General features: G+C 39.7%; 2 protein-coding genes across 9 annotated transcripts in view; one reads left to right on the forward strand and one right to left on the reverse strand.

Moving 5' to 3' along the window:
• ZBTB41 (zinc finger and BTB domain containing 41) overlaps positions 1–305 on the reverse strand; it is a 51,165-nt gene extending 50,860 nt beyond the window's left edge. Inside the window, exon 1 of one of the 2 annotated variants that reach the window (XM_067729822.1) lies at positions 213–305. The gene's annotated coding sequence lies outside the window, so the exon portion shown is untranslated. The remainder of the gene's footprint in view (positions 1–212) is intronic. The other variant, XM_067729823.1, reaches the window with a different exon arrangement.
• A 168-nt stretch (positions 306–473) lies between these two features.
• The window catches only part of CRB1 (crumbs cell polarity complex component 1), a 267,978-nt gene continuing 247,633 nt past the window's right edge, over positions 474–20,818 (forward strand). For 2 of the 7 annotated variants that reach the window (XM_067729817.1, XM_067729820.1), the window contains exons 1-2: positions 477–1,129; positions 12,468–12,542. In XM_067729817.1, the coding sequence (XP_067585918.1) occupies positions 12,506–12,542 (37 nt within the window). In that variant the 5' untranslated portion in view covers positions 477–1,129; positions 12,468–12,505. Of the gene's footprint in view, positions 1,130–12,406; positions 12,543–20,818 lie in introns of those variants that run through there. The other 5 variants (XM_067729819.1, XM_067729821.1, XM_067729815.1 and 2 more) reach the window with 4 other exon arrangements.

Raw genomic sequence — 20,818 nt, forward strand, 5'->3', positions numbered from 1 at the left:
TAGGCGCACCTCCTCGGGGCCGGCGAGCGTCCAAATGCTGGAGGCGCCCGGCGGGACGGCCCCGGGAGGCGCGGAGAGGAGAGCGGGTCACCCGGGGGACGGCCGCCGGAGCAGAGCCTCCTCAGGCCCCGCCGGGTGGAGATCGCGCCGCCGAAGGCGCCCCCGCCGCCCGCCAACCCGCTCCCCGCGCAGATGCCCCGCGCGTCCATTACCGGGAACCCAGGGCTACCCGTTGGCTCCCGGCCGCTGAGCTCCACTCCGGGCGCGCTCGCTCTGGCGCCGACCCACTTCCGGGTTCAGCCCCCGGCCCCGCCCGCCCTTCCCCTCTTGACGCCCTGCAGCCGCCGCCGCAGCCACCGAGCACGTCAACCGCGCGCGCAGCCTCTCGGCCGCCAGACACCCCAGCGCGCGACCCTGCGCCGGCAATGCGCATGTGCGCGCGCCCTCCCTACGCATGCTCCGTGAGGCTCCCCGCCACCCTCGCGGCGACCCCAGCGACTTCAGGAGTCCGTTAGTCCGGGTTTTCGCGGCAGTCCGGTGGCCGCTGTGACTGAGCCAGTCGGGGCCTCGCGGGCAGCCAGGCGGGGACCGGCGGAGGGGAAGATGAGGCGGAGTTTCGTAGGGGTGGGCGGAGGCAGCATGCCGCGAGCGGACCGCGTCCTCATGGCTTGTGGCCGGTTGCGGCAGCCCCTCAGCGGAGGGCGAAGCCGTCTCCACAAACGCTGCCCTGCGTCTGAAGAACCCAGCCGGACGCAGCTAACGCAGTTGCACCTAGAATTCATTTTTAACTTTTTATTGTCCACAGAAAACACTGAAAAATGTACATACAAGTATACAGCTGGCAGGACAGGAAAGAAAGCCGAAACAAAAAGAAAAGAAAAAGGTCCACAAGGATAACTTTTGGAGCCAAGATTGTGCGTTTCTAACACAGTCGCAGGTGGTGCTGGTATTGCTGCTCTGAGGACCACATGTTTAGTAGCGAGGTCCTAGGCCTGTGACTTTACAGACACGAGGAAAATAAGGCAGAGGCTGAAGCCAAATAGGATGAGTGACCAGGTTGGTGAACCCATGTCCGAGTCCCCTGTGGATGGAAGAGTTACAGAAAAGTTATCGCTGACACTTGTTAACGGTAAGGCAAACTTTATTCAGGGCGTCTACTACAGTGGGGTTTTGTACTAGGTCAGAGAGATTGGGCGCAATTCCAGACAAGGGAAGGTGGGAATTTGTAGCCCAGGAGCCGGCTGGGCGTGGCTGGCATGTCCGTGAACGGAAAACGGCTAAGAGAAAACAAGAGGGGCAAGGGGGGCAGAGTGGGGGCCGGATTCTGGCTAAACTGACCTGACAAGGGTTCTTGCGGGAGGCAGGTGGGATGATCAGACAGGGCTCGAGGAGGAGGAGGAACCAGATGTCAGATATTGAGGGTGGGAGATTCTGGCTAAACTGACTTAGCAGGAACCTTGCTAAAACTGAGGAATGCATAGACAAATAACATAAGTTCAAAAGTCAGAGGAGCCTAATTGAGAAGGGAGTTTAGGGGCACCTGATTAAAGTTTGGTGAAGGAGAGAATCTTTGTTAGACCTAATCCAATCAGTTGAACGTCTTTACCGAGGAAGCTATTCGCCTCGAGAGCATAGAAACTCAGCCTGATTCCCTGAAGTATTTGGACTCAAGGCTGGAACAGCAATTCTTACCCGAGTTTCCAGCCTGCAGTCCTGCCCTATGGATTTTAGACTTATAAGCCCTCAGAATCAATCATGCAAGCCAGTTCCTTAGAATATCTGTCTGTCCTCTATCTATCTATCCAGATAGATAGAACCAAACAAATGTTGGTTCTGTTTCTCTGGAGAACCCTCGCTAATACACCAGCAATGAACAGGAAGAAAATAAAATTGAAAAAATCATGCCTTTATGTTTTCCTCGATTCGTATAGCACCAACATCCATGTCCCTAAGGTGTCAGAGGTCTTTGTCAGAGGGAGTAGCAGTGGGGCGGGGGGGGGGGGGTGGGCGAAAAAGAAACCGCAGGGACAGAAAGCCAAGACAGAAAGGAAATCTACACTCTTCAGAATCTCTTTGCGGTGTCTTCCTTTTGCTGATCTGTCATGGTCTTAATTCAGCATCCTTTAGCAGGCTGTTTCACAAATTTATTTCTGAAAATGAAAATGTTTTTCTTCATTTATTTGTTGAATATCCATTAAACAACCACTCTGTAACAGGCATGTAACATTTTAAATAAACTTAGTCATAAAAGATGTTACTTGATGGCATCAGAGGTATAAAATACCTGGGAATGAATCTAATGAGTTATGTTCAAGACCTCTACACACAATTCTGTACAACAGGGCTGACAAAATTTCCTGTAAAGGACCAGATATGAAATATTTTAGGTTTGTGAGCTACGGGTAGTATCTTTTCCATTTTATTCTTCATTTTTATGACAACCCTTTAAAATGTAAAAATTATTCTTATCTCATGGACCATACAAAAAACAAGCCATGAGCTGATTTTGGCCTGTGGGCCATTGTTTTCTGAGAACTCCCCCTAAAACCCAACTCAAAGAAATTAAAGAAAACATTGAAGAAATATGTCATATTCATAGATTGGAAGAATCAATATTGTAAAGATGTCAGTTGTCCTCAAATTGATCTGTAGATTTAAAGACATCAATGTATTGGACTTAATCAGTATTAAAAACTTCTGTTTTTCAAAACCAATTAGGAAAATCAAAAGGCAAGCCAAAGATTAGGAGAAGATATTTGAGAAACATATGCCCCCAAAATAAAACGGACTCTTGCAACTAATGAGAAGGAAAAAAATATGTAAAATGAGCAAAATATTAGAACAGACATTTCATGAAAGAAGTACATGAAAGATCTTATCTTTAAATTGCATCTTAAAGGAGATGCTAATTAAAACCACACTGAGATACATCCCTAAGCATAACTAAACTTATAAAGACTGACAGTGTCAAGTGTTGATAAAGATGCAGATCAACTGGAAATCTCATTCACTTCTTCTTTTTTTTTTTAATTTTTATTTATTTATTTATTATTGGCTGCTTTGGGTCTTCGTTGCTGCACGCAGGCTTTCTCTAGTTGCGGCGAGCGGGGGCTACTCTTCATTGCGGTGTGCCAGCTTCTCATTGCGGTGGCTTCTCTTGTTGTGGAGCATGGACTCTAGGTGCTCAAGCTCCAGTAATTGTGGCACACGGGCTTCAGGAGTTGTGGCATGCAGGCTCAGTAGTTGTGGCTCGCAGGCTCTAGAGCGCAGGCTCAGTAGGTGTGGTGCACGGGCTTAGTTGCTCCGTGGCATGTGAGATCTTCCCGGACCAGGGATCAAACCTGTGTCCCCTGCATTGGCAGGCGGATTCTTAACCATCACGCCACCAGGGAAGTCCCTCATTCACTTCTTATTGGAATACAAGCACTTTAGAAAATAGTTGAGCAATTTCATAAAATTACACATATACAAGCTAGCCATTCCATTTTTTTTAAAATAAATTATTTATTTATTTTTGGCTGCGTTGGGTCTTCGTTGCTGTGCGCAGCTTTCGCTAGTTGTGGCGAGCGGGGGCTACTCTTTGTTGTGGTGCGTGGGCTTCTTATTGCATTGGCTTGTTGCAGAGCACGGGCTCTAGGCATGTGGGCTTCAGTAGTTGTGGCATGCGGGCTCGGTAGCTGTGGCTCGCGGGCTCTAGAGCGCAGGCTCAGTAGCTGTGGCGCTCAGGCTTAGTTGCTCCGTGGCATGTGGGATCTTCCCGGACAAGAGCACAAACCCGTGTCCCCTGCATTGGCAGGCAGATTCTTAACCACTGCACCACCAGGGAAGCCGTAGCCATTCCGTCATTATTCAAGAGAAACCAAAGCATTATATCCACACTGTCTTATATACAAAATTTTATAGCAGCTTTCCTTGTGATAGCCCAAAATTGGGATCAACCTAAATGTCCAACAACAGGTGAATGGAAAAACAAATATATAGAATACTATTACTTAACAATAAGAAGGAACAAACTAATGCCAAAGGCAACAACATAGATGAGTCTCAAAATAACTTGAATAAAAAACAAAACGAGTGTATTCTACATGATTCCATTTATCAAATGTCTAGAAACTGCAGATTAAAATGACAGTTTGTTGCTTAGTCACAATGGGTGGCATCAGAGTTTGTGATAAATTAAAAAAGGGCACAAGAAAATTTTAATTATTTTGATTGTAGTGATGGTTTCACTAGTGTATACATATATCATAACTGATCAAATTATTTACTTGAAATGCATGCAGAATATTGCATGACAGTCAATCTTAAAGTCATAAAAAAAAGAATGTCACACAGACACTTGAACAGGGACATACAATGAAACAATAGAAAAATCGAAATTCCAGAGCTTCAAATTCACAGGTTAATTTACTATATAAAAAGGTAAAATTTCAAGTCTGTGACATAAAGATAGAATATCCAATAAATGAAGATAGATAAAGAGGTGGCATCAGAAATAAAAGTAAGTTGTATATAACCTCAGTGAATCAAGATAAATCCCAAATGGATCAAAAATTTAAATGTAAAAACTGAAACCATAAAAGAACTATAACAAAACACAAACTTCTAAATAACAGTAAAATGGTGAAGGTCTCTCTCACCACGAATCAAAATTCAGAAGCAATTAGGGAAACAAATTGTTAAATCAACCATATAAACTTAAAAATTTTTTTGCATGGAGGAATTCCAGTATCAGCAATGGTGAATTAAGTAGCTGGAACCAATTCTGCTGTGAGCAGCTAGGACAAAATGTTTTTTTAACAAAAGCTACTGTTTTGGATGCATGGTATAGCTACCAGGGTTATGTGTGAGGAATTGTGAGGGCCTGGTCTGCAAGAAAAAGAGGCTCAAAGAGGTGATCTGGCTTTGGGAGGCGGGGGCTTCTCCCTAAAGGCAGTTACTGACTGGAAAGAAGCAACTGAGAGGCTGATAAAATGATTAGATCCTTGACAGACTCATGAGGCAGGGAGACAAACATTGAAATTTAAGGACCCGGAGAAAGGAAGGGCCCTAATAAACACCCTGTGTTTTCAGCTGGGACTCTGAAAGGCCTTACCTATGAGTAAGAACGTACTAGAAATAGACCACCCATCACAACGCTGAAGCCCTTACATTTTTACTCCTTTGAGAAAGACAATCAGGAATTGCTTCTTCTCTTAGTCTCTCTGCCTGCCAGGAGCAAAACCAAATGCTGTCTTGATTAAGGTGATGTCATCCAGACTCTTAACTTGTTAATTTTTAATATAAAATAGCCAGCATTGAATCAAACACCCACACACACACAGGATATTTCCAAAAAAGTAAAAGACAGACAAAACAGATCCAGAGGAGATCAAGAAAATGAAGTTATTGGACCAATACAACAACAACAAACAAACTATGAGTAATATGTTCAAGGAATTGACAGAATATTGAAAATGGAAATGAAATAGAAATTCTAGAACAGGAAAATATGATAGGTGAAATTAAAAAGAATGGATGTGTGTAAACTAAGATTAGAAAGAGCTGAAGAGAAACTATTGAACTAAAAGGTAAATCAGAAGAAATATCCAAAATAAAACACAGAAAGCAGGTATGGGTAATACAGAAAAGAGGAAAAAGAAATATGTAGAACACATAAAACACCAAGCACAAATCTTAATAGAACCGCAGCAGCAGGAGAGGAGAATGACAATGAGGAAGAGGCAGTATTTTAAAAGATAATAGCTGAGAATTTCCCATCGATGAGAGACATCAAGCCAGAGATTCAAGAAATACTAGGAACTCCAAAAGCAGGATGAGTTCAAAGAAAAGTAAAATTGGGCATGTCATAGTAAAACTGCTGAAAATTGGAGATAGGAAAAAATTTTTAAAAGCATGCATAGGGAAAAAAAGTATTGGCATTAGAGGAGCAAAATTAGACCAAGAGCTGACTACCCAATGGAAGCCTAGGAGGCCAAAAGACATCTTAATGATATCTTAATGATGCTCAAAAAAGGTAACTGCTGAGCTAGAACAAATCCTTCAAATGAGAGCAAGATAAAAAATAGTTGAAATAAGCCAATCTTGAGAGAATTCACTAACTACAGACTCAGAGTTCCAGAAATACCAAATGGAGACTTTTAGGCAAAGGGAAAAATCACAGATGGAAGCAGTGTAGTGAAGGAAAGAGTAAAGAATAACATGAATAAATGCAAATTGACTGTGAAAATAATAATAAAATGACTGTGGGATTAACAAAATAATAACATAAAACACAAGATATATTGAATTAAGAATTTCTAAGGTCCTGTGCTGTCCAGCATGTGTTAAAAGTTCTAATTTATATATAACTTTATTAACTCAAGGATGTTTGTTACGACCTCTGGAGTAACTACTAAAATCAAAATTAAACAAATGTTTAATAAATAGGCTCATAGAGGTGGGGAAATTGAACACTGAAGAATCAAGATGAAGAAAAGAAAGTAGAGAAAAAGAAACAGCATTTGAAACAAATAGAAAAATATAATAAGATGGTAGATTTAAAACCAAATGTAATAATTAATTACTTAACTGTAAATTGACCAAACTATTCCATTAAAAGGACAGTCATTGATAGACTGAATGAAAAAAAAGACAAAAACTTGCTACTACAGACTTGATTACTACAAAAACTTGATTATTACAGACAAAACAAAGTTAAAAGGACATGTTTGGAAAATGATACACTATGCAAATACTAACCAAAGGTAGGTTGATGTATGTATATTAATATCAGACAAAGTAGACTTTAACATAAATGAGTTATTTGAGATAGGACATATCATAATAATATAATTTGCAATCCATGCAGAAGATATAACAATTTCAAACATGTATGCCTGTACTAAATTATCTGCATATTTTATAATATATACTTATGAATTTCTATCTATCCATTTGTATACATATTATGTACTATTTTATTTACTTATATAAAAAGATAAGTATACTATTGCATAATATTTTATATACTAATTATATATATAACATTATTATATATACATATTAGTACAAAAAAAGATAACTTGAAAACCCCAAATGTTTGGAAATTCATTAATACATGGGTAGCCCATAGGTAAATAGCCCAAAGAAAAAATAATCTCAATAAAATTTAGAAAATATTTTGAACTGAATAATAATAAAAATATATCAAAACAAATGTGACAGCTAAAATCATGTTTAGAGGGCAATTTTAACTTTAAATGCTCACACTAGAAGAAAAACTGAAAATCCTTGACCTATGCATTCATTTTAAGAAATCAGCACACACACACACACACACACACACACACACACACACACACACACACACACACACACACACCCCAAATTCCAAAGAGGTTATAAGGCTGGAAACAACAAAGAACAGATATCAATGAAATGGAAACAGTCACTTAAAAGAGAGGGTCAACAGTATCAAAGTTTTCTTTTGTTGTAAAAAAAAAAAAACAATTTATAATTGATAAGGAACTCTTACCTTCCTGTGTGCCATTTATTAAGTTATTGTCTTAACTTCAAGTCCACCCTTCAAAATTCTGCATTGTGATGCTGGGCTGGAATTCAGTTTTGCAGGCTGGCTACTTGTTAGTTTCTGCAAGGAACAATAGAGATTTTTAAAAAGTAAGAAAAACATGGTTGCAAAGTGACATTCAAGCTCTCCACCTTGTAACAGTACCAAAAGGAAAGGACACTATCAGGAAAGTGAAAAGACAACCTGAAAATGGGAGAAAGTATTTGCATATAATAAATTTGATGAGATTCTAGTATCCAGAATATATTTTAAAATCTTATGAGTAAAAAAAAATAAAACAAAATAACCCAGTTTTTAAAATGGACATTGGATTTGAATAGACATTTCTCCCGAGAAGATATATAAAGGCCAATAAACACATGAAAAGTTGCTCAACATCATAGTCAGTATAGAAATGCAAATCAAAACCACAAGTACATACCTACCACTTCACACCAACTAGGATGGTCATAATTAAAAAGATAACAAGCATTGGCAAGGCTGTGGAAGTTGGAATCCTCATACACTGCTGGTGGAAACATAAAATGGGGCACCCACTTTGGAAAATATTTTGTCAGTTTCTCAAAAAGTTAAGCACATGGGTTACCATATGACCCAGCAGTTCCACTTCTAGGTATATACCCAAGAGAACTGAAAACATATGTTCACACAAAAACTTGTAAACAGATGTTTATGGCAGTATTATTCATTTTAACCAAAAGGTGGAAAAAACCCAAATGTCCATCAGCTGATGAACAAATAAACAAAATCTGGTATATTCATACAATTTAATATTATTCTGCCATGAAAGGGATTAAAGTACTGATACATACTACAACATGGATGAATCTTGAAAAACTGTGCTAAGTGAAAGATGTGAAACATAAATGACCACATATTGTGTGATTCCAGTTATATAAAATGGATAGCGAAATTCACAAAGACAGAAAGTAGATTAGTAGTTGTAAGGGTCTATAGAAAAAGGGAGTAGGGGAATGAGTGCTGACGGGTACAGGTTTCTTTTGGGGTAATGAAACTGTTCTAAAATTAAATTGTGGTAATAGTTGTACAACTTTGTGGATACACTAAAAACCACTGAATTGTATGCTTTAAAAGGGTAAACTTTGGGACTTCCCTGGTGGTGCAGTGGTTAAGAATCTGCCTGCTGATGCAGGGGACACGGGTTCGAGCCCTAGTCTGGGAAGATCCCACATGCCGCGGAGCAACTAAGCCTGTGCACCACAACTACTGAGCCTGCGCTCTAGAGTCCGCGAGCCACAACTACTGAGCCCGCGTGCCACAGCTACTGAGCCAGCATGCCCTAGAGCCCGTGCTCCACAACAAGAGAAGCCACAACTAGAGAAAGCCCGCACTCAGCAACAGAGACCAAAGCAGCCAAAAGTAAAATTAAATTAAAAAAAAAAACCTAAAAAACAAAATTAAAAAAAGGGTAGACTTTATATTATATGAATTATATATATATATATATGTAGTGACTGCCCCATTGTGTGTACCCAACAGCAATGTATGAGGATTGTGAATTCCAGTTTCTCCACATCCTTGCCTTATTGTCTTGTCTTTTTTTTAATCACAGCCATCTTAATGGAAGTGAAGTGGTGGCTCAATGTAGTTTTTTTTTTTTTAACATCTTTATTGGAGTATAATTGCTTTACAATGGTGTGTTAGTTTCTGCTTTATAACAAAGTGAATCAGCTATACATATACATATATCCCCATATTGCTTCCTTCTTGAGTCTCCCTCCCTCCCACCCTCCCTATCCCATTCCTCTAGGTGGTCACAAAGCACTGAGCTGATCACTCAATAAAAATGATATATTCATTTTTGTAACTGTAATAGCATAGAAGATGCTTACATAATAATTTTTATGTGTAAAAGAGTACTTTTTGTTCATATGGTATGGTCACATGTATAAAAAAGTTATACTGAGTAAAGATTGGAAAACGTTGCACCAAAATATTAATAGGAAGTCTCTCTAGGTTGTGGGGTGACATAAGATTTTCTTTTCTTCAATTTTTTAAAAAAAATTTCAACTTTTCTATTATAAACATGTATTTTTATAATGAGGAAAAAAATATATTTTTTTAAAGTACCATGAAGAAAAGATGTCAGGGGCTTCCCTGGTGGCGCAGTGGTTGAGAGTGTGCCTGCCGATTCAGGGGACACGGGTTTGTGCCGCGGTCCGGGAAGATCCCACGTGCCGCGGAGTGGCTAGGCCCGTGAGCCGTGGCCGCTGAGCCTGCGCGTCCGGAGCGGAGCCTGTGCTCCGCAACGGGAGAGACTACAACAGTGAGAGGCCCACGTACCGCAAAAAAAAAAAAAAAAAGTGGAGTAAATAAAGAACTTTGAAGAAGTAGAAATTAAACCTAAAACCAGCAACATTAAAACATTGAATTAGGTTGAGGAAGGTATTCAAGAAGGGTGAGAACAAATCTTAACTTGACAGCTCAATGCCTAGGCTGGTTCCAGAAGGGTTTCTGATAAGAGACAAGACCAAAGGAGCAGAGGGGAAACAGGGGGTGTCAGAATTTGACCCTGGGCTGTCAGAGCTTCAGGTAACAAAGATAAAAATTGTGTTTGCTTTCTTTTGTGAGAAAGCTTTAAGTTGATTTGTCAAGTACAGCAGATGTTTGTTTGGTAAAGTGGCAGCATGGAGAGAAAATTGTATTTCTTAGTATGACCATCTGCAAGGAAGAGGTTTGGAAATCCTCTAATGAGCGTGCTAGGATAGAAGGCACTCAAGTTGGATTATAAGGCTTTCATTTTGCCTGGTGTGTATGGTGTGTAAGGCAAGGCTAGAGAAGAATTGGGAAAATAGAGGGGATTTTTGAGGTCAGATTGAGCAGAGAGAGGAAAGCAAAGAAGGGAGGAATTTCAAGGAGAGATGACAGCTAAGAAAAGAACCCCAGTTTTAGGTGGTACCTGCTCCTGATTTTGATAGTGTGCTGTTGATTCATGAGAAGCAGAAGAAGATTGAGCAAGGGTTCAGTAACCATAGGATTAGCATAGAATATTGTGGAATGAGTTCAGTTTTGGAGTCAAACTGATCTGTGTTCAAAACATACCTCTTACATCCTGTTGGTGGAAGCTTGTATGCTTCTCAGACTATAGTGAAAAACATAGAGACGTGCTTAGCCTTTCAGTTCTTTCTGAAAAATAATAATTTGACAGGCAGTAATTCATATTTTTCCAATTGAAAAAATCATATACATTTTGAAGAAGAATGAAACACTTGCCTGATGATGTGGTATAATATATCTAAACTATTTCTACATGAAATACAGAGTAAAGGATATTCTTTTAGAAAATATTCAATTTATGCCTGTGCATGTCCAATTTTATCTTTTACTTTTTCTTTTTAATTTTTTCATTTAAAGCTCTTTTACTTTCCCAGCATTTAATGGCCTGTTTACACAGTAGATTCTGAAACTCAGAGCAACTCTCTGGAGACCCAGAGGAAATGAATACATTAGTGATATACATTAGTGTATACATATACTAATGATATACATTAGTGCAGGTTATAAAACATAATTACATTAAAATTTTTAGGTGAAAGCACATTTTAATGCATTAAACCTGCATTGCAGAAGCATACTAAGTTTTTATGGATAAATTTTTTTCCCACTGGAGGGTGCAATTCATCAGTGTATCAAGATTTCTACAGTTCCTTTAATGCATATACTTTATAAATAATATCAAAGAGCTGATTATTTCCAAGACACTAATGTAGAATGCTGAGTAGATTTTATAAAACTTTAAATAGATAGAATTTCACTGATAGGAATCTGGGCATTATTCTACAATATACTTGTGATTTAATTAGGATCAAATGATTTTTAAGCCAAGTGTATTCTTTTATTCTCTCTTTTGGATACTATGTATGACTTTCTTGGTTATTAATACTGCAAAAATGTATGCTAAAAATTCATAATAAAGAGAAATACAGTCCTAGTTATTATGAAGTTTTTGCAGTTGTTTTCTTTAGCAGTCTATGTATTTAATTAAAATTCTCTGTGAAATATAGATTATTAGACTCTACACACAGTAATAATGTGTGGTCTAAAATTAAATGTAAATTTATTAAGCATAAAACTAATATATACATTTAATTGAATTTTTTGTTTTCATTATATATCTTTATGTAGTATGAAGGCTTTTAGATAATGTGTGCCTTCAGTATAACACTAATAAAATATAAATTTTAATAACAGCCAATATTTATTGAACACCAACCAACTGGGTCTCAGCAGAGTTCTGTACTGATTAACTTTACATTTTTAACTTATTTAATTCTCACAACAACCTCAACAAATAAGTAACATTTTCCTCACTTCACAGATGAGGAATCTCAGGTGTCACGTGACTTACCCAAGTGCATACAGTTGGTATGAACTGCCGCTCAACCTGGATGACCTGACTTCATGGCCCAGACTTAATCACTGTTTAATAGCTATGTTAGACGTGTTGGTGCCAACCCCTGCTACCCAAACAGTAATGTGTTGATTTTTATTTTAGACACCTGAAGACAGGCACTTTGCATTGTGGTTAATGTCTCAAAGATCTCCATCAAATATTGTGGCTTTTGCTTGCCTGGAACTGATAGAACTGCTTTAATTATGACTTAGATGAATGGTGGCTCAGACTCTTTTTTTAAATCGTCTGCCCCAGCAGCTCTCCTCTCCTTCCCTACCCATAGCAGAACACCAAGACTGCCACTCAGAGGAAAAGACTGCATTGTCCCATCTCATGCCGTCTCAGAGATGCACAGTTACATAACCAAGTGGGCAGTGAAATGTTAAGTGTAAGTGTTGGGCGGGACTTCCAGGAAGTCTCCTTAAGAAATAAGGTCTGTGGCCTGTGACATTACTCCAACTTACCCTCTCCCACTGCCCACAGTGCCGGCATGAAGAGCAGCTGGGGCTCAAGCAGCCAGGATGACAGAACACGAGAGGGAAGGAACATCTGTCTCCTGTAAGCCTCTATTTTGAGTTTTTCTGATATAGGCAGCTCTTTAATCATATTAACAGTTAAGGAGTTTTCTAAGGTTTAAAAACCCATGTTGTCTATCTTTTGATCCTCAGTCAACACCAGACTACAGCCTTTCTCAACAGATGTGACCCTACCATGAGGCCACCAAATATCCTTTCTATATTAATTTTGAATATGTTATTGGACTAGTGATATGTATTTGCTTAATTCTACAACATCATTTCTTTAAAGATCATTTCTATCCATAGTTTAAAATTAATTGCAAAACTTGTTCTACTCAGGGTAAAAATTTGCAGCTTGCTTTTACTGTTGTCAGTGATTTAAAATATTTTAATTCATGCCAGGTGTTATTTCCCTTTTTGTAACCAGGAGGAGTACTATGATGTATTCTTCTTGAGGTCAAATAAGTTATAAAGTATTTTTATGAGATTAGTAACATGATTTGGCAGTAAAGAATATGCATGACACATTTTGTATAAAAAAATTGACAAACTTCCTGGATTCCCAGCATTTCCTCTTTGCTCAGACATAAACCTAGATTATGCTGACCTCTCTTTAAACTTGCCACCTACGTCTAAGGAAAAGAATAAAGAAGTTTGCTTTAAAGCCCTTTCCTTGAAGTTTAATCAATATTTGAGAAAAAAAAATTCATGAAATGTCTTAGATTAGAAGATGACCAAAGGTGTATGAGAGGTAGAATATCATAGAGGTTTTAAGGTTTTTGCCAGATGTAATAGTAATAGTAGCAACATAACATGGTTATTAATAGTACTGTCTTTCACTTATGCAGCACTCATGGTGTACTTGGCACAGTACTTAATGATTTGTATGTATTAAGCCATTTAAGTCATTCAGTTCTCTCCATTCTAACAGAGGTACTGTTTTACAGCTCAGGGAACTGAACCATAACAACGTTAAACAATTTGCTCAAGGTCACTCAGCTAAAATGGAGAAATCAGGACTTGAACCCATGCTTTTTGACCTTGCAATAGTACAATATTACACAATGGTCCTCCATTCAGAGAATTGTTATAATTATTGTATTAAATTAGCTGAATGAAAGATATAATTAGAGAACTATTTAGAAAGCTATACTGAATATAGCTTCTTTCTTTTTTTTTTTTTTTTTTTTTTTTGTGCCGTGGATCATGCGGGATCGTAGTTCCTCAACCAGGGATCGAACCCATGCCCCCTGCATTGGGAGCACGGAGTCTTAACCACTGGACTGTGAGGGAAGTCCTGAATGTAGTTTCTTGCTCTATGCTTCTCAGACCCTCTTTCTTGGGATTGAAATGTAAATTTGTACAAACCACTGTCTGAATACTTAATAGTTGAATATTTAGTAATTTTTTTTTATCTCTTACCCCTATCTTGCCCCTTCCCCCTTCCCTCTTCCCACTGGTAACCACTAGAATCTCTATATCTGTGAGTCTGCTACTCTTTTGTTATATTTACTAGTTTGTTGTAATTTTTAGATTCCGCATATAAGTGATATCATATGATATTTGTCTTTCTCTTTCTGACTTACTTCACTTAGTATGATCATCTCTAGGTCCGTGCATGTTGCTGCAAATGGCAAAATTTCATTCTTTTTTGTGGCTGAGTAGTATTCCATTGTGTATATACATATATCACATCTTCTTTATCCATTCATCTGTTGATGGACACAGGTTACTTCCATATCTTGGCAATTGTGAATAGTGCTGCTATGAACATAGGGGTGCATTCTGAATTAGTGTTAGAATAATTTAATATTGAATAAGATTTTTAATTCATTTTTCACCAAGTTAATTTCCAAAGGAAACATTCATGATAGTTATCCAAATTTTTCTTTTTATTTCTATTTTTCTATGGCCTCACCAGATATAGGTATTAGGATAGACATTGTAATCAGGTTTAGATTAAGTCTTGGGAAAGAATCACCATGTGGCAAATTAACTCTATCTGATAAGGGGTTGATTATATCTAGTTCCCTTATGGTTGGTCCTGTAGGTAGAAAAATAAAATAAATTATCCACTTTCATGTCTGCCAAGAGTATGCAAAAGAAAATGATATATAGGGCTGAAAATATCCTTTATAATCTATTAAATACTGCCTGTATTTTGCAGAGAAAGATAAAGTCCATATTGATCAAAAAACTTGACCAAGATAATTTACGCAAGCAAAAGGTAGCAGTAAAATATACAGAGCATGTACTCTAGTGTCAGAAGATGTAGGTCAAATCGTGGTTCTGTAATTGATTAATCAAGAAAACTTGGAGTGTTACTTAACCTCTGGGAGGATAAAGATTTTGACTAGTAAAATTAGCTAATGATACAATAATATTGCCTATAAAATTGTCTTGAGGATCAAATGAGAAGATATATGTGGCAGTGTTTTGCAAACTATTAAGTGTTATATAAATGTTAGCTACTATTAATCAGATTTTGTTTTCCATTATAGAGAGGAGGTACTATAAAATCTACATATCATCAACAACTTAGAAATTGTTCCCATACCAAGGCAAAGGCAGGAGATACCATAGCTTCTTTATAAAATATTTTTATAAAAAGTTTCAGATGTTATTGAAAGTACTGAATAATTAGATTACAATTCCTAGCTTATCATTTTAAAATCATACATTTATAAACTCATAAAATAGCCTTCAGTTTTGTTTTAGTCTGTTACAAAAAATTACAAAGGATTTTGCAAGATCTGCAAGAGAATAAATCTGTGTAGTTTTAAGCCACTGCTTTTGGTAATGTGTTACAACAGCTATAGGGAAAGACTTCACTTTTAAAGAACTGGACTAACTAATGGGGATGACCCCCTAAAACAGTGGAGACCAAATGGCCATGCTTCACAGTTAGGAGTCAGGTGGGTGCACTTATGGTAAAGAGGAGAAAGGTCTGAGTGGCATTCAGCAGAGCTGACTAATGGAGAGGCTGTGGCTCCCAGAACATAGTGCCCCAAAGAGGCAAGACAGATGGGCAGCCCACACAGACACTACTCAGTCTACACAGTGAGAAGAGATCAAGGATGGATGACCAGGAGGCTGTAGCCAGTTGCTTCAAAAAAACTCATGATTCCTTTTCCAATTTTAGGATTTGAATCACTTTTCAAACCCACTGAGTGAAGAAGAGGTCAGGTATCCAATGGCAAGCACTCTTGAAAAGTGTATATGGCAATAATTTACCTAATGCTACCACAATAGAACCTGTGACCAATTCTTTGGGTAACAGGACAAAGGTGAATACCCAGACACTTTAAGGACTGCTTAAAGTCAGAATCTGAGTTGACTTTGTTACTCAGAAACCCCAAATCTCATCACAGCCCTCCTATTAGACTGAAGTCATATGAGGCCAAGTAATAGAATCCTGGCCCAGATCCAGTTCACAGGGGGTCCACTGGTTCCACAAGTATACCCATTGTTTATTTCCCTTCCTTGAAAGTATAATTGAAGAGGACATACTTGACAGTTGACACAACCCTCACTTTGATTCTTTGGCCTGAGGGTGGGTGGGTGAGGAAGGTCAAGTGGAAGTTTTTGAAATTACTTGCCATTGTGGCCAAGACAGTGAATACAAAACACTATTCAATGTCAAGGAGGAATGGCAGAAATTACTACCACTCTTAAAGGATGCAGAGATGGTGGTCCCCCCTGTATTTCTATTTGATCCACCAGTTTGTTTTCTACAAAAGACGATGGTCCTTGGAAAATTACAGTAGATACCATAAATTCTGTCAAGTACTAGCCCCAATTGCAGTTGCCATGACATAAAAGAATACCTTTTCTAGAGCCAATTTAAAAAAGAATGCTAATCATACTGGATGAGCAAGAAATGATAAGTATCAAGGATGCATTGATAAGATACATTTACTTTAGAGGGAAGGAGATTAATGCTATGAGATTTCAGGGACCTGCTACATCAGTAATATTTTAGAGGTCCAGTCGTCTGAAGCATGTTAGGCTATCCTCTTGACAGTGAAGGAGAAATTCTTGCATCTTGTAACTTCCATCATGAAGAATGAAGGAAAAGGCTTGGGAGGCCTCCTTGGGCTCTGGAGACAGACTATTCCACACTTGGAAATACTGCTCCAGCCCAAATATTAAGTGATATGAAAGGCTGACAGTTTTGAGTGAGGCCTGGGGCAGAAAGGGGTTCTGATGCAAGACCAGCAGATGATGCAACCTCCGCTTGGACAATACAACTCAACAGACCGTATTATTTTAGATGTATCTGTGAGATAAGATGCAGTGTGGAATCTATGGTCAAATTCCAGAATCTCATTGCAAGGCTTTGGAGTTGTGAAGCAAGGCCATGCCATCTGCAGTGGAGAACTATCTAGCTTTTGGAAAACAAATCCAGATGGGCTACTGGGCCCTGGTAGAGATGGAATGCCTGGCTATGAATCATGAGATGGCCCTGCTGCCAGGGCTGCTCAGCATGAGAAAGATTCCATCAAACACACCAAGTCATAACGTCAGGGCCCCAGCAGCAACCCAGTTTGAAATGGAAATGTTACACTGTGGATTAGATGTAAGTGGGGACAGAGGGCACAGATACTTCAAAAGCCCCATGGCATCTACGTTCCACCCTTCATGGGACCTGGATCCACTTCTTCATATTCATTCCAGGAGCCGTTCCTTCAGGATTCTAGAGGGCCTCTTTTCCTGGGAGAATCTTTAAGGAGAACATAAATGGCACTAACCACAGCACCCTCCATTGCAGCTAATCAAAGGGGTATAACTGGTCTTCTGAATCTTTCTTCTCTACTAAGAATTCTAGATGACGCTCACCCTCAGCTGTTCTAGGTGGATTAATGGTGGTTTGACCTAGACCCCGATATGTGATGGGTCTGAGCCCTTGGCTCTCCAGGCCTTTCTTAGGGCATAGCTGTTACACTTGCCCATTAGCCATCAAGATTGGTCAACGGTGTATCAAGGGCCACCTAGTTGGGAGCCAAACATATTTCTCCTGATGCAACTAGGGTATGGTTGGCTAACAATCTGTAGCTGTTTTCTTATTCGATATCTACCTAACGTTTGAGCCAAGGTCATGGTCTTCTCAGGGAAGCCAGTGAATAAGATGGCAGTACATGGGCCTAGCCATTTCTGCCCAGTGTGAGATCCCTCTTATGGACTCTTCTAATGAGTTCTTTGCTCCAGAACTCCCCACTGAGCTGGCAGACAACTTGTCCATCCTGCATCATGATTTGATTGATCCCCTGCCAAATTGTTTCCTCCTTTTGTCTTTCATGGGTGTTACCTCCCCTCCTCCAACAGATTAATTTCTTCTCCTAACTCCATCTCTGTGTCTGCTTCTCAGAGAACCTGAATGACCTTCACAAAGAAGTAGGGTAGGGTAGAGACATGTGGATGACCTTTGGGAGTGGGCACACAGTCTGAAGATCTTTGTACCACTTGTGGTAGTGGTTTTAAGTGTCCCCACATTCTTTGATACTCCTCTCTTCAAGAGGTGGAGCGTAGTTTCCCTCCCCTCAACTTTGGGCTAGACTTTCTTCTAATGAAGAAAGTTTACAAAGTTTACACTAGTTTACAAAGTTTACACTAGTTTACAAAGGGCACTGTAGCTTCCTGCTCCTTCTCTCATATCACTTCCTCTGGAGGAAGCCAGCTGCCATATCATGAGGAACCCAGGGGACACAGGAGAGCCCCATGTGATGAGCAACAGAGGCTTTCTGCCAACAGCCATGTGAGTGGCCTTGGAAATGGACCCTTTAGTTCCCAGACTGCAACCCTAGGCAGCAGCTTGACTGCAACCTCCTGAGGGACCCTGAACCAGAACCAGCTGCTTCTGGATTCCTGAGTGGAAGTCGATGCAGATAAATGTTTGTTGTTTCAAACTGCCAAGTGTCAGAGGATTTTGTCACACAGCAGTGGATGACCATATACTTGTAAATGACCATCTGAAAGTATCCACTATTGAAGAAGCACTAAACAGACAAAGTGACTCACCCAGTTGTCATCAGCCAGCCTCTGTCATCAGCCCCTCCTGTGCTGGTAAAATGGTTGCAAGAATAGAGAAACCATGGGGACAGAGATGAAAGCTATTCGTGGTCCCAACAACTTGGGCTCCCATTCACCAAGGCTTATCTGTCTAGTTCTGCAGCTCCTGGAAGCCTGAACTGGCGGCAATGGAGGCCAGCACTGAAACATTCTACGAGGAAACTCACCTGCCAGTTGGTGGCAACATAGCTGCATTGGACCCTTCTGTGAGGCAGGAGTGGGCGTGTGCCCTTGGAATCCACAGGTTGTGTCAGTTATATCCCATGTCACTGAACAGCTGCTGGCCTGACAGAATGATGGAAAAGTCTGTCAAAAGCACAATTAAGAAGTCAGCTCACATCATCCTCCAGGACGTAATGTATGTTCCAAATCAGTGACAATGTGTGGCTCTGTGTCCTGTGGGCAAATATGTGGGAACCAAGGGTGGAAGCAGGAGTGGCCCAACCTGTCCTCCTTTTGGGGGCCCAGTTGGGGAGCTTGTACTTTCTGTCCCTGCAACTCTGAGACACTGAAGTGTGTTTTGAGGACCTGATTTCATAGGGGAAATAATTTCATTTGGGTCCCACTAACTCTAAGCTACAGTTGCTAGCTGGGCACTTTGGGTTCCTCATGCTAACGGGCAAGCAGGCAGGGAGAGTCGTCAGCATCCTGATGGGGATAATTCGACCTGATCATCAAGCAAAGGCAGGACTTCAGAGATTTGACATATGCAGAGCTCTGTGGCTGGCTCCCCTGCTGCTCCTGGAATCCTGTGAGCACCATGTGGTACAGCCTGTGTTAAACTGCTGTGATGACAGACATGTGGCCCAGGTACCCATGCTGCCAAATATCCATCATGTGAGTGAGACCATCTTAGTCACCTACACACCAGCCAAACCACCAGCCGAGTGTGCTGGAGGCATGAGCAAGCCAGAAGAGACAGCTGGGTGGTTCAGACCACAGACTCACAATTAAATAAATGATCAGATTTCTAAGTACCTAAATGCTAGAGTAGTTTGTTATAGAGCCAGAGTATAGACAAATAACTCACAAGGAGAAGGGTTGTAGGAACCAGGTTACTGGGCCATCTTTCTTCTCAAACACTGTGTGATCCAAAGGTCTTTCCAAGAAAAATGGACATTTACTAATGACTAGAGTTTCTGAATTAAATCCTTTTCTCATCTATCCTTCTGGTGACTTGATTGAAGCCATGCGTGAATCTTGGGGCTGTTCTTTCCTATTTTGTGTTAGGCTTATCCTGAAGCCATGCTCTTGTGGCCTATCCCCTGGTTCTAGCTTTGGTTCAGGTTGGAATTCTCAACCTTATCACATAGTTGTGCTCTTATGAGCTCTAGTACAAACACATTATGGACAGAAGTAAGGCTGTGTGATTATAGCCTTATGTATTATAGAGTGAACTTGAGAAGTAGCCCCGTACACACTGTGTAAGTATGACCTGTAAGGCTTTTATTTTCTTTTTTTGCCTTATTGCACTGGCTAGAACTTTCAGCACTATGTTGAATAAGAGAAGCTAAGAATGGACATCCTCGACTTGTTCCTGATCTTAGGGTGAAAGCATTCCATCCTTCACTATTTAGCTGTGGAGTTTTTGGTAGAAGCTCTTTATCAAGTCGAAGAAGTTTCCCTCCATTCCTATTTTTCTAAGCGTTTCTGTCATGCATGGGAGTTAAATTTTGTCAAAGGCTTTTTCTGCTTCTAATTATATGCTCATATGATTTTTTTTCTTTAAAGCTTTTAATGTGGTTGATTACATTGATTTTCAAACGTTGAACCAGCCTTGCCTATGAGGAATCAATCCCTTTTGGGCATAGTGTATAATTCTTTTCGTATATTTTTTGGATTCAATTCACTAGTATTTTACTGAGGTTTTTTTGCATCTATGTTCATGAGATATACAGACCTGAAGTTTTCCTTTCTTCTAATGTCTTTACCTGTTTTAGGCATTAGTGTAATGTTGGCCTCGTAGAATGAATTAGGAAGTAGTTTCTCTTCTACTTTCTGGCAGAGACTGTAGAGAGTTGGTCTCATTTCTTCATTGAATGTTTGGTAGAATTTACCAGTAAAACAGTCTGGGCATAGTGCTTTTATTTTTTGAAGATTATTATTTGAAGATTATTGACTCAATTTCTTCAATAGATATAGGCCTCTTCAGATTATTTATTATTTCTTGTATGGATTTTGTATTTTCTGTCTCCAAAGAAAATGGTCCATTTTATCTAAGTTACCAGATTGGTGGGCACAGAGTTG

The sequence above is a fragment of the Pseudorca crassidens genome, chromosome 2 (genome assembly GCF_039906515.1).
Source record: "Pseudorca crassidens isolate mPseCra1 chromosome 2, mPseCra1.hap1, whole genome shotgun sequence".
In the NCBI taxonomy this organism is placed as follows: Eukaryota; Metazoa; Chordata; class Mammalia; order Artiodactyla; family Delphinidae; genus Pseudorca; species Pseudorca crassidens.